This window comes from Callionymus lyra, chromosome 1 (genome assembly GCF_982586985.1).
Source record: "Callionymus lyra chromosome 1, fCalLyr1.hap1.1, whole genome shotgun sequence".
Classification (NCBI taxonomy): domain Eukaryota; kingdom Metazoa; phylum Chordata; class Actinopteri; order Syngnathiformes; family Callionymidae; genus Callionymus; species Callionymus lyra.
In genome coordinates, this window is record NC_141818.1 from 24,207,764 (window position 1) to 24,223,890 (window position 16,127).

General features: G+C 38.1%; 1 protein-coding gene across 1 annotated transcript; it reads right to left on the reverse strand.

The window, feature by feature from the left end:
- Nucleotides 1-5,847: 5,847 nt before the first annotated feature.
- lmo4lb (LIM domain only 4-like b) lies at nt 5,848-11,199 on the reverse strand. Its single transcript, XM_087798219.1, has 5 exons — nt 11,033-11,199; nt 10,391-10,614; nt 10,199-10,295; nt 9,589-9,747; nt 5,848-6,153 (listed from the first exon to the last, which is right to left on the reverse strand). Exons 2-5 carry the CDS (start codon nt 10,603-10,605, stop codon nt 6,145-6,147), a joined length of 480 nt encoding a protein of 159 aa, XP_087654345.1. The 5' UTR covers nt 10,606-10,614; nt 11,033-11,199; the 3' UTR covers nt 5,848-6,144.
- Nucleotides 11,200-16,127: the final 4,928 nt, after the last annotated feature.

A 16,127-nucleotide genomic window follows, 5' to 3' on the forward strand; every position in this document is an offset into this window, starting at 1 on the left:
GTCAAGCAGGAAGACGGGATGTTGCTAATTTATTTACAGATTTAATTAGATGGATAGAGCCCTCAGATAGAAGGGAGAGAGGGACGATGTTGCCAGCGTTACAGCACTTTAATTATGGTAGCGGGCTCCTGATCCCTGTGCTCCACTGTCTGGGGAGCCAGTTAATTAAAATCCTCATTATTTTACTTTTAATTAGTTTCCCCCTCTTTTGTTTCCTTTCACCATATGGTCGCGTTCCGTGGTCAAATTAACGTAATTGAGCTAATTAAGCCAATCGCTTTAATTATTCAATGCGTTGGGATTGGATGGGAGGACGTCTCTTGCTCTACCTCCGTCACCGTACACTGAAAAGAGAAAGTCTCCTTTGTCAGTCCGGGTTTGTTTCCACACTGATGAAGGTAGTGCTGTCTGGCTCCCCGTCACAGTGTCTCGTTCGTAGTGTGAATTGAGGGTATTTAAGAATAAAACAAATGTTATTGTAGTGTTATCTTGATCTTTAAAGTATGTACTTTTTTGAGTATTGTTTTGATTGTTTAAGCGCTTTGTGACCCTGGTCTCGAAAAGCGCTATATAGATAAATATTACTTACTTACTTACAATAGTATGTCAATACTACTTAAGAGTTGATATATACAGGTACATCTAAAAAAAAGTTGAATATCATGAAAAAGTTCAATATTTTTTCTCTCTCATTTCAGAATGTGAAACCCATATACTATATAGATTCATTACACATAGAGTGAAACAATTCAAACATTTATTCCTTGAAATTTTGATGATTGTGACTCATAGATAATGAAAACCCAAAATTCAGTTCCTCAGAAAATTAAGAAAAAAATGATTTTTTTAAACAGAAATGTTAGGTTTCTGAAAAGTATGTTGCATGCACTCAATACTTGGTTGTTCCTCCTTTTGCATGAATTACTGCATCAATGTGGCGTGGCATGGAAGCCGTTCGGCGTGTGGCACTGCTCAGGTGTAATGGAAGCCCAGGTTGCTTTGATAGCAGCCTTCAGGTCATCTGCATTGTTGGGTCTGGTGTCTCTCATCTTCCTCACGACCATACCCGACAGATTCTCTATGGGGTTCAGATCAGGTTAGTTTGCACAGTAACACCTGGTCATTTTGAGTTAAGGAGTAGATTAGGTTGTGACACCATGACTTTCCAAGATTTAACTTTTTCACAATATTCTAATTTTCTGAGACACTGAATTTTGGGTTTTCATTATCTATAAGCCACAATTATCAACATTTCAAGGAATAAATGTTTGAAATGTTTCCCTCGATGTGAAATGAATTGATATAATATATGGGTTTCACATTCTGAAATGAGTAACAAAAAATACTAACCTTTTCATGATATTCAATTTTTTGAGATGTACCTGTATGTATACTATAAAAAGCATGCTGAAGATGTATTTCATGGTTAACTCATCTAATCTAAATCTAATCGAACATGATAATCGATAACCTGAACTGTTTATGAACCATTTTATGGAAGGTGATCTTTTGTTAAAACGCTAATTAAGGATCCGTCAATCATTGGTGTAAACATTTTATTGTCAATACATTTATGTTTTTTGATTAATGGAATTAGAAGTAATAGCGTAAATAATAGCGTCATAATGGGATCTGCTCTTGTAACCTCCCATTTACCAAGATTTCAATAACAATAGAAGTCTGTTCTATTCTGAGAAGATCACTGAAAGTCAAAGAAAAAGGTAAATAACGATGAGAGACGATAGCTGAGTGGACAGTGTGACATGATACTACTTTTAGACCATGCTGCCTTAATGCAAGAAATGGTCAGACATTCTATCTTTAGCAATTATTTTTTTTGTGTGGACTTGAGACTTAGAAACTATTGAAAAGACACAATCCAACAGCACCACAATTCAAGGTCACTTTTGACTTGTATCCTTTTTTTAAACACACTTTAGCTTCTTGAAATCCACCATCCAACTCCAATGATCTTTTTTCTAACTTTATCTCGTTAAGACCAATGATATGAGCCCCGTAACAAAACCTTCAACTATTGTTGACTTTGATCGTTTAAATTGTGGTTTAAGAAATGTTGAAATGACAAAAACGAATGAACACACAAAAATAAGAACTACCTTAGAGAAAACCCTTATTTACATGTATTTTAACTCACAACAACAAAGTGTTCATTCACAGATGAACGTGAATCATCTCTTATTACGTTCAACAATTATCAAATAAATCGAATATGCGGCTGACTCTTCATACATACTTGCTCATAGGATTTCATCAGGAAGATGTCACTTGGTGACATCTTGCAAAGTCAATGTCAGGCCAGAAAACCAAGTAAGATGGAGGAACCCAGGGGCTCTCGTGGGACGCCAACCCCTGCATGTACCATCGCCAAAACAAATAATGTTGAAAATAAAAATAAATGAATGCTAGCAACCTCAGGAAGAAGCACCATGAGAAGTAGGATGAATAATAAAGGCTGAACAAAGGGCTAGTTTGCCAGTTGTGATGGGGACTCTGTGTACCCAGGATTAATGGCTCCAATGGACCCAACTGCAAATAGAGTATTCTAACATTGCCAAAATAATATTTATATTAATGTCCTTGTCCATAGTTCGTGCTTTGTCGGTTGACACTGGTCAGGTAACAGCTCTGTTGATTATGTTTAAACTGTAGTTAATCATCAGAGTGATTTGCACTAGTGCTTACACGTCCAATACAGACAAGATACTTAATCTGTGCCTTTGCTTTTAGACACATCTACAGGATTTAAGTAGAGCTGGGAACGTTTGTCGATTCCTACTTGTTCAACAAAGAAGATCACTTCATGTTTGCGGTACAAAATAAACATGCTGCTGATATTTTAACCGAGAGAAAAAAATATTTGTAATGGGCCTCAAGCAAGACTGGCCGGATGGTCATAGAAGGTTTAAAGGTCCAATATATTATTTTGAGATATTATTAATATACTGATCCTATAATAAATTGCTGACAGACATTTCTAGCCCCAGACGTATTGGATCTGCAAGCAGAAGACACAGGTCTGCAGCTCAGGAGGAGAGCTGAGGTGATATTCCATATATAGAGAGATATCTGTTATTTGACTGGTTAGTGCACACAACTGTTTGCATGGTTCATGGTTAAACACGGGGGCTGGTATATTCACTACATACTGAATGCTGTCAGCCAGCACATAGGGGTGGATATTCCATTTGTGAAGATTGACAGGTTTATGATTTGTCATTTTACAAATTGTTTTTTTTCTCTTTGAGATCTTGTGCTTGAGTGCATAACGAATCTTCTTCCTAGCCCCGGAGACTTTAGCTTCCTACAGACTAGCTTTGGTCCCATGCAAAAACAATACTTTACATGACCCCAAATCTATCTTATTCGATTGTAGATCTCCAGCCATAGGCAATGACTGTTTTTATCTGATGTATCTCCAAGTTTAATGGCATTTGGCAAAAGAGGGGCCAATAATTAGCTAGCAACGGTGAAGGCCAATGGGGATTTGATGCCTCCATTAAGCCTTTATCTAAATGTTGACAGGCAGTCGTACGATCTTGGGTGGTAAAGCAGAACTGGAGATCCTGAAGATGCTTGAAAAGCCCTGTGATGTCCTCAAGAGCTTGGACAAAGTGAAGGTTGTCTACAAAGCATAGATCTTAAAGGGCAAATAATGTGTTAATTTGAATGTGTCTTAAAGAGATATTGGACCTCTATTGTACTCATCAGTATGTGTCTGTTTGGACAAAACTCTGTTTATTTAAACATTTACATCAGAAAATTGCCCACTCTGCTGTGATTGGTTAAGCATGCAGGTTCGTCATCAACGTCATTAATCCCGGAAGTCTCCACCTCCAACAGGCTTTGCTCTAGTAACCTCTCGTTCGCCGACATGGGGAAACTTTATGAAGTTTTACCTTCAGTACAGAGTCAAAGATGCATCGTCAACTGCCACAGAAAGTACATGTGGTTTGGTTGTGATGGTGAAACATTCCACCCAGGACTCTCAACAAGATAGTGGCTCCTCACCTACCTGATGCCCCCTTTGTCAGAACAAGTACCTTTGGTCCACACCAAACCCCTCTTAATATTTTCAATGCCTGATCAATAAGTGTATATTTTTCTATTTGCATCTGTGTAACTGTCACCATGTGGGATTATATCATATGTGTGTGAGAAACCATTCATCTCCAGTCATCATCTCAAATCTTCACACAGTGTGCGTTGAAGAGTCTCCAGCAATTATTCTCATCTGAATATGTTAATGTGATTAATTATCAAGAATAAACACTTTCCTACGACATGGTGAGCAGCACACCTGCATGTGCGCGCGCTGATAAAAGACGACACCTCGTGGCAAACAGCCTTTTCACAAGACCTGCTAATTGGCAGCTGACAATGCTGTGGCTAATGAGGAGGAGGCAGATGAGGCATGATGAGTTTGCACGGGAAGTTTAACTTGCAGTGTACATTTTCAATTCTCCCCATTACTATACAAAGATAATTGTGTTCATTTGCATACGTTAATGAAGGTGTGACTCACGGTGATCAGAAGTGAAACAGATAATTTATGCACTCAGCACCCACCGTGACAAGTGGAACAAATCTGAAACAACTAAGCACATTAAGGTGGGAATGTGATGGCTGACAGTGTGAAAGTAAAGCAGATGCTATGTGTGCTCGAGGCCGTCGTCATCACCCACATATTGTTTTTTGTTCTCCGACATCATGCTCAAAGTTTAACCCGTTATGATTAGAACATGATTCAAAGTAGGAAGATCATTCTTTAATTGGCCCTCTTTTAGAACACTAGAACTAGTCATGCACAGAATGTGCGAGTAGCGTCTCGAGAAACACATCCAAGGCTCATATTTAATTGCTTCTGTAAATGGTCAGAGCACAAGCCGTTCAGCTCTTCAGGCATGTTTTCACCATACAGGGCCAGGTAGGTCTCTCTTCAATATCAAAGAAGTGCAACGCTGCCAAGAGCCTTAAAATAACCTCAGCTAGCTTTGTGACCGGATACATGACAATCAATGAAACCTTGAACTTTCAATAGCAGTATGAACGTCATTCAACAAAGTAAATGCATTCAAGTTATAACAGTTCCCAGCAATTAGCAGAGATAAAAACAAAACAAGACTTTTGCTACTCCATTTTGTATTATCAAACACAACTGTCCATAAATGTCATTTATTTTTCTTTTACCTTTTATTGGCTGTTAACAAAAATAAAGATTGTCTTCCCTCTAATAGACTTGTTTATAAACAGCCACACTGATAGTTTTGTAACAACAAAGAATGTACAGAAACCTATTAGCATTCACTTGGAGAAGAAAAGTAATGTTTTTCAGGGATGTTTTTTTTTTTTTTTTTTAGGGTAACATTTTTTTCTTTCATGTCAAATTAGGTTTTTCCTACTACTTTTCTAAATAGACCAACAGAAAGCTAAGTATTTGTTGTTTAAGCTCAGGAGAAAACAGGAAGGCGTCTGCATGTTGGAGGTTCTTGCAAGTATCTCGATAATTTAGAAATAAATTGGCATGGAAAAAGAAAAAAATGATTATGAAAACACAAAAAATAAAGTACCCCAAAAAAATGCAATAAGCTTCCGTTGGATTGCGATCATTTATCACTGATGCAGGTACCAATAAAGCAGTGAGCTGACGTTTAAATTCTCCATCAAGAAGTAAGTGCACCACCCTTAGTATTGCCTTGTCTTCAACCAATGAGAACACATCACCATGCCACTATCCACTGCAGATCATCCTTGCAAAACACGTCACAGGAACATTTGGCTTTTGACTTTGGCCATTTAGGAGTATTGGCTTCACTGAAAAATGGAAGCTTTGATATTCATGTACTTTAAATTTATTATACATTTGAAATATAGGAACACACATCGACTTGGAAATCCACCAAAAGAAAATTCTGAGCTCATCCTGCGCGTCAAATGTACGAGTTCAAGAGCGTGAGAAAGTCCCGTCTTTCCTCAAAATGTCCATCAGTCCATAGAGTCGGTGCAGGTCTGACAAGTGAGAAGTCTTTGAGAGTAAATACAAAAAAGTAAGTAGTACTGGAACCATGAAGAGACGCTGCAGGACATCCTTGAAGCCTCTTGGCGAGCAGAGGAATCTGGTATCGATCAACAGACCTGTGGGAAAGACAAAAGTCTTCATGACACATTTTCTTGCTCTCAGCATCTTTTCATAGTCAGATACAAGTTCATAAAAAGAATTTCTCAGCACAAAATCTCTCCAGCAACAACTGGAGAGATTTGACCATGCATTCACACAAGAGCTGAACATTCATTGAACTGTGTTACTTGAGATAATTTAATTTTGGTGAAATGTATTTTGTTTTTTTATTAATAAAGAGATTCCAGCTATGGCTTCTCCTCAACTCATTCCGCTTGTGCTGGGCTGCTACGCCCCTCCCCTCTGCTTCTCCACTAGCCAGATATCAGCAACAAACAGGCCGTTTGTGAGGAACTGGTTCTTGTTTTTGGACAGAGAACAATCCATGATCTAAAGCCAACTTGGACGACAGCTGTTGCAAGTAAAGGTAGCAGTATGACAAATGTGTATAAGTATTTTTAGCAGGAACATGCAGCTGTGTGGGAGAAATGTTGCTCTCTGCAGGATACACCAGAGTGCCGCGTACCAACTGCTTCACTCACTTAGACACTTCCACGCTTGCCTGTCGTGATGAGATATGGCAAAAACTGATGGACTTGTACCTGTACAGCTGCACACAGGAAAAGAGTGCAAAAGAAACCATGGACCAGTTGTCAAAGTCCATAAGGCACTTGAGGTCACAGGGCAAACAAATTGTACATTTACTATGGCTGTCTATAGATACAAATAATAACTTATTAATCTTACATTTTGAAATAATTGAAGTGCGATAAAAAGTTTTTGTTTTGTTTTTTACAAACAGATGAGTAATCAGACTGAGTATTCCAGGCCAGCCGCCATGAATTCTGTTAAGATCAGGATAAAAGAGACATTTTCTTATAAATAACTGTGCTGGCCAAAAAACCCTGTAAGAAAACCAAAAACAAATAAAGCTACTGCTTCAATGAAATGATGATTATCCATTACAAATGTATTATGGCGCCACGCACACAGAAGTGCAGAGGGAACACACTCATACACATCTAGACAAACAGGCACACATTGAGGATTTTAAACATGTAGCTTAGACCAAAGAGACTTGTGGTCCGGGACAAATATCAATATAAAAGAGCACTCGTTTGTGACCAGGAAATGCAGCCATCAAAAAAAGTGCATGGTTACCTCTGAACTTCTGCCTTGACAACAAATAGCTCCAGCTTTGACCCCCAATAAAAATATTCACTTCACAACAACAGCACGAGTCACCCAGCTAATTGAAAGTAGTAATACAACGTCTTTGGTTACAATGAGCAACAAAAGATTGCTGATGCAGCTAGCATGTTCTGCTTGGCTGATGCAATTATTCAATAGTTGGTTGTCATTTTTAATCTCTGCTCTATTGAGGTTGATGGGGAGCTTGTTTTATCATTATCCGGCCAAGAAAGGAGACTAAAACGTAAAACTGTTTTCTGTCAGGTGATTGATGAATCTGCAAACATCACTTCATCATGTCAAATTTGCGCCATTTTGCTTTGACTTCACCAAATTCTTCCATTAATAGAAGTAATTTTACAATAGGGCTCGTTAAATTGTATAAAATTGATCGTCAAATTGTTTCCATCTCTAGGGGCTAGAACCTGAGGTTACACGCTAAATTAGTTTAAAGTCCTAAAATACGACGCATGCACTTAAATGTAATGTTACAGAAGAGAAAAGGTTTGTTGATGAGACAACGTATGTTACTGAGGCCAAAAGTTAATGTTGAAGGCTACAGTGTTTTAGTCAGGGAGTTGCTAAGTTACATTGTGTTTTAAGGCAATGATTAAAAATCTGTTCCAACAAGTTTACTTTAGTGTAACCATTATATCTGTTGCATGAACACAAAAAGTGGAGCGGCAGGGATGTGTTTGAGCATACACGCAGATTATCAAAGCAAGTTTGTTTCAGGCTTTAAAGTGATTAAACGTCTGCAAATAGTGTTAATTAACTTTATTTTGTCAATTGAGAGAATACGTTCAGCACATACAATTCAAAACACGACATTCTGATGTGATACCAACGATGTGCCTTGTTAAATTGTTTTATGTTCTTGAAGACCACATTTTTAACACCTGCAGCCCTACAACACCCGAGACCTTCTAACGCTAATGAGTTTGTACATTTATAGGAGATAAGTACTAACTTGGCACATTTTCTTTCAGGGGTATACTCACTTTGGTGGGCAGATATGAATGGCTAGTGCAAATTTAAAGAGTACATTTGCACTTGGACACATCCTCAAACCAGCATGTGGTTTCCTTATATAGAACTGTTAAGATAAAAATGAAGTTTTTAGGAATGGTTTAATTAATGGCTCTTGCTGGAAATTGTGTTTTTGTCCCTTAAAAAAATAACAATTCTTAATTCTTTATTGTCAATATCAGTATCGGCTGCTGATTCTACTACATTTCGAAGATCGGATAGCATTGGGTTTAGTCACATGATCCGACCTTTCACATAGTGTCGTCACGCAAAGCAAAACTGCTGATGCAAGTCAAAAAAAAACAAAAAAAAAAAAAATCACCAAAAACCCACCATACTTCCTGGAGAAAAACAAACAAAGGCCAATTGAAAAATCTGTGAACTAGACATTTCTCGGGAATGAAAATGCAGACCTCACTTTAAAACCATTTTGATTCACCATTTACTCGACCGAGTATGAAATGAACAAGGAAAACTGTGCGAAGACAAAACAATGAACACCAGCGAAAGAGTTCCAAAGAAAAGAAAAGCTACCCCGAAAATAAAAAATAAAATCTTAAAATCCATTGGATGCTTTCAGTTTTGCAAAACATTGGATTTTGTCATCTGATTGGCTTTTTGGAACCATTGTAAGAGCTGGTCCAGCACTATTTCTCATTAGAAAGACTGTGCCCCCAGTTGTACATGAGCGTGTTAAGGTCATGTCATATAATGCAACCGCATTTTTATTGTCTTTGCCGAGCCTTACATACCATTGGATTGATCTCTTTAAATGATGAAAAAAAAAAAAAAATGGGTCTCTGTCAAAAATAACTTTCGCTCTGTTTTTTAAGGATAAGACAGGCTCTCGCTGAAAGCTGGCAGCTCCACAAGAATGTATGACAGGTTTCATTTGTTTAAAGATTGTTATCAAAAATAAACATGTTTTAGTTCAAATGTTTAACTGCCTGTATGCTGCACTGCAGTATTGTTGTAGCTACTTTTGAAGAGAAAAAAGAGCCATTTATTTTTATATCATTACCTTAAGTTGAGTATTTTGCATTATTTCTGATGATTTGGGATAGCTATATTCCATAGATTCATGTTCTTTAACAAATATCTAATAGCAAAAGGTACAGAAACGGTATCGTGGAATCTTAACTAGTAAAAATGTTTTCTAAGATGTTACTTCAATTGACGGTTTGTATTTTTAGTTATTTGGATTCTCAAATAAAAACGGCAACAGTACGTACCTTCTGGTCTGTCAGCAAAGAGTTGCTCTGAAGCTGTGGCAAGTGGCTGTTGAGCAAGGCAGCAGCTGGTCTATCGTTTTCACAGAATATGGTTCCGTTGATGAGGTGGAATCGATCTCCAGACAATAGTCTATTTCGACACGTTGCACAACTGAAACACTAAAAGTGAGACAATCCGTTTCAACCAGCATAAGATTAGTTACATTTACATTCACTACAACATCACAGAAATATAAATTAAAACTTAATTTATTAAGAAGGCCAAGCTAAAATGTAAACACATTATTAAAAGCTTTTATATTTTAGTGCATCATTTGTTTTTGTCTGCAAGAATTTTAAAATGATAATTCAAACATAATAACTATTTAAAGAGCAATAAGTGTTTATCACACATTAACTCAAAATATTTCGTTTGGTTCAGCAGAATCAACAAACTCTATTCATATTTTAAGAGTGATTTTAAATAATATTGCAAATTTGCTTGCTTTAAAAAAAGTACCAAATACTGACGTGATAAGTTCAGTGATTATACCTTGTAACAAGCTAGTGCACACCACTTCATATCCTTAATGTATTTTAGTCCAAGTTTATTTTTTAATGTCCCGTTTACCTTGAGGTGATAAACACATCCCTGCACCCTCATCACCATCTCATTGGCAGGGATGGACTCGCTGCAGGCACTGCATGCTCCACTGTGCCCAAATAGCCTGTCAACAGGAAATGACACAGATTGTTCATACTGGTTTGGAAAAATAGACCGGGGTCCACCATCATCATCCGCCTGACCCTCATCCTTCCTGACCTGATGTAGTCACTGCGACACAGAATCATGCCTCCTTTGCTGTAGCAGGTGGTACCAAGGTCTCCCAGCTGGGCCTGGCAGCATGAGCACTTGAGGCAGCGTGTGTGCCAGTATCGCTCCATGGAAAAGAGCAGGAAGCGGTCAGCAATCTTCCCCCCACATCCTGCACAGGACCGGGGGACCCCTGGAGCCTGGTTGTTCACCATACCAACCATTAGCAACTTCTGCACATGCAAGAAAATGTTATCATGTGAATATCTAAACATCACATCAAAGCAAATGAGCAGTTTAAATGAGTATACAATGCAATTGAAAAGTGGAAACACATGTTTTAAAAAGCAAACATAAACACTGATGAACTCACTGGTCTCTTGGTTTGGACCTGAACTTCACAGTAGATTAATTTGAACTAAGCTTAAAGCCGAACTTGACTAAAACAGACATGTCAGTAATGGTGGGTTTGTGTGGGCGTGTTTCTCTTTGGCCGACCTGCGTACAGTGCAAGTGACATATCGAGAGAAGCACCCGAAAGTTTTCTTTTAAGACTATAGTTGTTTTTTTCCATGAAGAGTTTTCCGTCTCAAACACTGCTTTACGGACGGCCATGTTGTTCATTCGACACAAGCGGAAACAGAGACGTACCTTGAGAAGAAACTTTCAAAAGGCCTACAGGAGGTTCACAGCAAACATCGAGAAGTGTTCAAAAGTCCAGTAAAACTGAGATCTTATTCCGCCATAAAGATTAGCAGGAACTCCTTCAAACGGTGGAGGAGGACATGCTCTTCGTCAACGTCAGTACCTGCGTCAAGTACGGATGACAGCGAGTCTATGAAGGAGAGTCGAGTGACACTATTTTAATCAGAGGGGCGGAGTCTGATGTGACGTAAGATTCAAAGCAGCCAATGACCGGTGAGGAGGCGGAGCCACAGATCCGTGACTGACTTCAGCTGTGACGATCATTTATTTACAATCTATAGTGACACGAGGCTCCCTTACTTTTGATTGATGATTTAAGATTTAAGATTTACAATAAAATCGCATTGGTCAGAGCTGACCGAAGAGAAAGGACATTGAGAGTTGTTTTTTCTTCAAATGAAGCCGCTGGAGATGGAGGAGTTGTAGTGCACGTCCACCTGCATCACAGGGTATTATCTGCAGAACTATAGAAGTCACTTAAATGTTTTGTCCTAGAGAGATGTATAATAATATGGAACTGCCATTGGTTGTAGAACGTTAACCAATAGTTATCTGGATTAAGATTGCGTCCAAGGATAACTGGTCAGAATCAGAAATGTATACTACCAGTGTTGTAAACACAACATAGAAATGTGTGGTGGTGTGTGTACAGAATAAAAATAATCAAGTGTTTATTTAAAATATGAACTGGCAAACATCATTGTTACTTCAATAAATAATTAACCAAAAACACAAATTAACTCAAGGTTCCAGTGAATGACAAGTACTTGCTGGTTTACTTCATATACCGTACTTGTTTACAGTATATTAACTATACTCACTACATTAAAATAATTAATGATAAAAAAAACAAGGCAAAAGCATGAAAACACATGTTTCTAGGACTGCATTTCTTTATAGCGCTGCAACTATAGCGGCCACTAGAGGGAAGCAAACATTAATGTTTGGATTTAGGCGTGTCTACGTGGGTACCATTACATTTACAAACTGAACTTGAAATTATAATTGTATTTATAGTACACAAATTAGTATATATTTTTAACCAAATAATCTTAATAAGGGCCTTTCCTCCTAGAATGCCTGCAACATACTCAATTTGAGATTATGGCCATGCAGTGTGTAATATGTAAAATTAAATCGTAATTTCTATGTAAGTCATTTGACTGAGGACATTTGGAGGACTAAAAAGGAGTATTTACCCTGGCCTCACACATCTATAAAATTATCTGTTGAAAGACATTGCTTCACGTTTATGGTGTGTTAGCGTGTGTGGAAAAATCATTAAAACAACATTAAAAAGGGCAGCAATTTTCCAAGTTATTAAACTGGGGTGAACTGCATCAAGCTGTTGGTTGTGTGGAGATCAGTGTTTCCTCAGATATACAACATGGTTAGCGTGCTGAAGAATCAGGGAGTGACAAACGACAACAGTTTAGAAAACTGACTATGTGGAAATCTTTGAGACCAACATTAGGAGCATATCAATAACAAGTACTTATTGTTTTACAGGAAGCACTTCAGGTGTCAGACTGTGGCTTGTTTCCTCTGTTCAGATGATTTTTGGCTAAATTCTTGCTTCTCTATCAAGGTCTTGAAGCAGGTCACAGATCTGTGTGAGGATAATCGACACTCCCGCTTCAAGTATTGTCTCGAGTAAGGACAAACCCTTGTCACCAGCAGCTTGATTTATTTCCTCACACCCACAGATGAGGCCGTTGTTTTTTGTTTTTTTCCATTTTTATTCTAATACAGCATTTTTTTTCCCCAAAAAATGTAAATTAATATTTAATTTCGATGAGTCCTCGGTGATAAGAGCGTCAAGGTCACGAGTCACTAATTCGAAATACGAAATTCTTCTACAGAGGAAGTTCACTTTTCAACTTTTTAGCTTTAATGGCTTGTAATGAAAGAAACGCGATAATTCAATGTATCACACAGTCATCATTCCTTGTTGCCTGATGGCTCCTTGAAGCGGCCTGATCATTTCTTATGGCTCTTTTTTTTGAGCACCTGGTCCCCCTTATCACATGACATAAACTTGTGAGCTGATGATCCTACCGTGTGTTTACCCCATGGACACACAGGCAGCTCAAGTGCTCTATCGCACACTCCAGAAAGGTACCATTGCAACACCAGTACTGTCAGCCTCAGTCATCTTCAGAATGTATCACTCTGTTCATGTTGAAAAACACTCTCTCCACGAGACCATATTCATTTTATTCATTATTCTTTCTGAATGCTATGACTGCAATCGTATGTGCTCAATCACAATCAACATGTTTGTACATACGTTTGATGCGTGCTAAAAGAAAAGATCAATTTCTTATATATATATATGATTAGTTGACACCATTAAAAGAGTCAAGCCAGTGATACTATGATGCTTGACGGTTCTTACACACACCTACCTTGGACGAGAGGAATCTAGCAGTCAGCTGTCATGTTGAGGCTCCAAACAATTTATATATATATATTGTGTAAGACTTATACCGTCAGGAAGAAAGGATGTTGGAATATCACTGATTCATCTTGGCACAAATAAGGAATGTAAACACAGAACAGTGTTGAGCACAAAAACAAATGGTGTTCTGTTGTGATTGTGGTTAAACACCAATGTTATTAAGTGAGTTCTTTATCACACTCCTTCAACAAAAAGTTTTAAGAAAAAGTTTGACTTAATACAGCAAATTCAACAAACAGGCAATGGAATTTCCTACCATTGTTCCAGATCAGCTTAGCTGTGTCTCAAATCGCATACTAGCGTACTAAAAGTTAGTATTTTTAGTACGTTAGTGTGTCTCAATTCTTAGTATGCGAAATTTAGTGCGCCATGCATACTAAATTGGCATACTAACACGCCCACAAAACTAGCATGGTTCGATGGACACTAACCATACTAAACAGCCGCCATTTTAGTGACGTTTTAAACGGAAGTTACGTCATATATAAATGCATATATATGCATATACTTAAATGTGTATTTTCAGCAGCAGTAGGAGGATAAACACGTCTTCGCTGTTGATACCAGCTTAAATATCTCGCGATTATTTAGATTCTCATATTTTTTCTTTATTTCTTTTTCCAAAGTTGCAATACGTGCTGCCAGCAGGTGTCGGCGATAGCGTTCAAACAGCTGCTTGAAACATCGTTAAATAGAAGTAGAAGAAGAAGCTGTCATGTGATTTCCGGTTAGTGTGTAGCTTCAGGGTTTGATTTGAGACATACTATCTGCGGAGAATTTGCGTACTAGTTAGTATGCATACTAAACTGATGCATACTAACTTCTAGCATACTAAGATTAGTATGCGATTTGAGACACAGCACTGCTCTGATTGGCTGGTGTGCTCTGTGTGAACTGAAGGCTTGAGTAACACCTGAAAAACATTGAGCAGAAATAAATTAGTTGGAGAGAGAGAAAATGATTTGGATTTCACGACTCAAAGCAAAAAAAAAAAATGAAATCCCAACAGACTCAAGATAAGAATGTATATACTTGTATCCCTTTAAATATATTTAAATTCCAAAAATATCTTGTATCCGTGTAAGTCAGAACCAAGGCATATGCACATGAATCCTGGTAAACTTTGTGATGGCATTTGCTTATTTGAAACTCTTGGGTGTTGGTTATACCCTGTAGAATGCCATTCCCATTGACTTAAACTTACACTGACTGACCCATCTTCAGTGTAACTCCGCACATCTGGTTAGTGTAAAACCAAATGAAAATGTATTTTGTTATTTGCTATTTATCCACAGAAAGATACTTTGACTAAAGTGAGCACCCCCAAAAATAATTTGTCGAAGGACAAAAAAACTTTTACTTTAAAGTTCTTGAAACAAAGTTAGTCTATGAGTTGGACTACACTTGGCAGTCAGTATTCGTGACTTTGAATAAAGTTGGAAAGGAATGACAATAATGTATTCAGTGTGTGAGTTATCAATATGCCACACAGTCGCCTGATGGTGCAGAGGTTTGAATAGGAATTATGTTCCCTCTTGTTCGAGTTCATTGGCCTTGAGTATTTCAGACTTGCATGGGTTGATCTTTGAGATTTCCCATGCAAGAACATGAGGAGAGCAAGCGGGAGAGTCCATATTGCTATTTTCAGTACAATGTCTCTGCCTGTGACGAAGGCAAAACACAAGTTTAGTGAGATACCAAAAATAACTTGTTGTCTGCCTCAAAAAGTCTTTCTTAGACACCGTTAGCAGCTCAGGAAGGTGAACCTTGTAAGGTCAAATGAGGAGTGGAAACAGGTTCAAATGTGGAATTGATTCTTTAACACTTTCCAACCTTCCATTAGTTGATGAGGTAGAGTAGAGCAGCTCATTGGGGGGCGTTCAGGTCATCACAGATGAGGTTGACGAGTTCCTCGGTGGATCATCTGTTCACAGCACCCTGGTGTTCTTAGTGGTCTTGGAACTCTGATACATTGCATAAAAATCCAAAGTAGTGCCTGTGCACTGGCAAACCAGGGTGTTGATTGTATTTTTCATAGGGGTGACGCAAGATTGTTCTACAAATTAAACCTCATTGACTCTGAAATAATGTAATCGACTCTTTAATGTTGATCAGGTATTGCTCAGCTGTGGCAGGTTTAAACTGCTTAGCCACCTTGACTGTTCTCAAGATACGACGCATTTGAAAAGGTTGAGGGCGTCAGGATTATGCGCACCAGGGTTGCAGTAGATTGTCTGGAATCTAAGGATGTTCCGATATATGATTATGTGTCCCCAAAACCCAGATAAGTGTTGTACAACTTCTCATACGGCTTGGATGGCGAGGAAGGGTTACTGGTGAAGTAGTAGTATTCCATCAGAGATCCTGGATCCATTGGATATTCCTTGATTAATGACATACTAGACAAGTAAACGCACCCCTCATGTGAACTGTGTCTGAGTCTGGTCAACAGTTAGTTAAGTACTAGGCTGCTTTTGTAGATCATTTATTACTACTGGCTCCACCAGAGCAAAACCTTTCTTAATCTAAACCACGGTACAAGCTTGCTGTAGTGGTCATAAAACATGATTGTGGATAAAA

What these genes read in the sequence shown, in the direction of transcription:
- lmo4lb (XM_087798219.1), bottom strand. Translation starts at nt 10,605, where the DNA reads ATGGTTGGTATGGTGAACAACCAGGCTCCAGGGGTCCCCCGGTCCTGT. An exon ending in TGTCGCAGTGACTACATCAG is followed by an intron (nt 10,296 to 10,390) that starts GTCAGGAAGGAT and finishes TCCTGTTGACAG; the next exon opens with GCTATTTGGGCACAGTGGAG. An exon ending in GATGTGTTTATCACCTCAAG is followed by an intron (nt 9,748 to 10,198) that starts GTAAACGGGACA and finishes TCTCACTTTTAG; the next exon opens with TGTTTCAGTTGTGCAACGTG.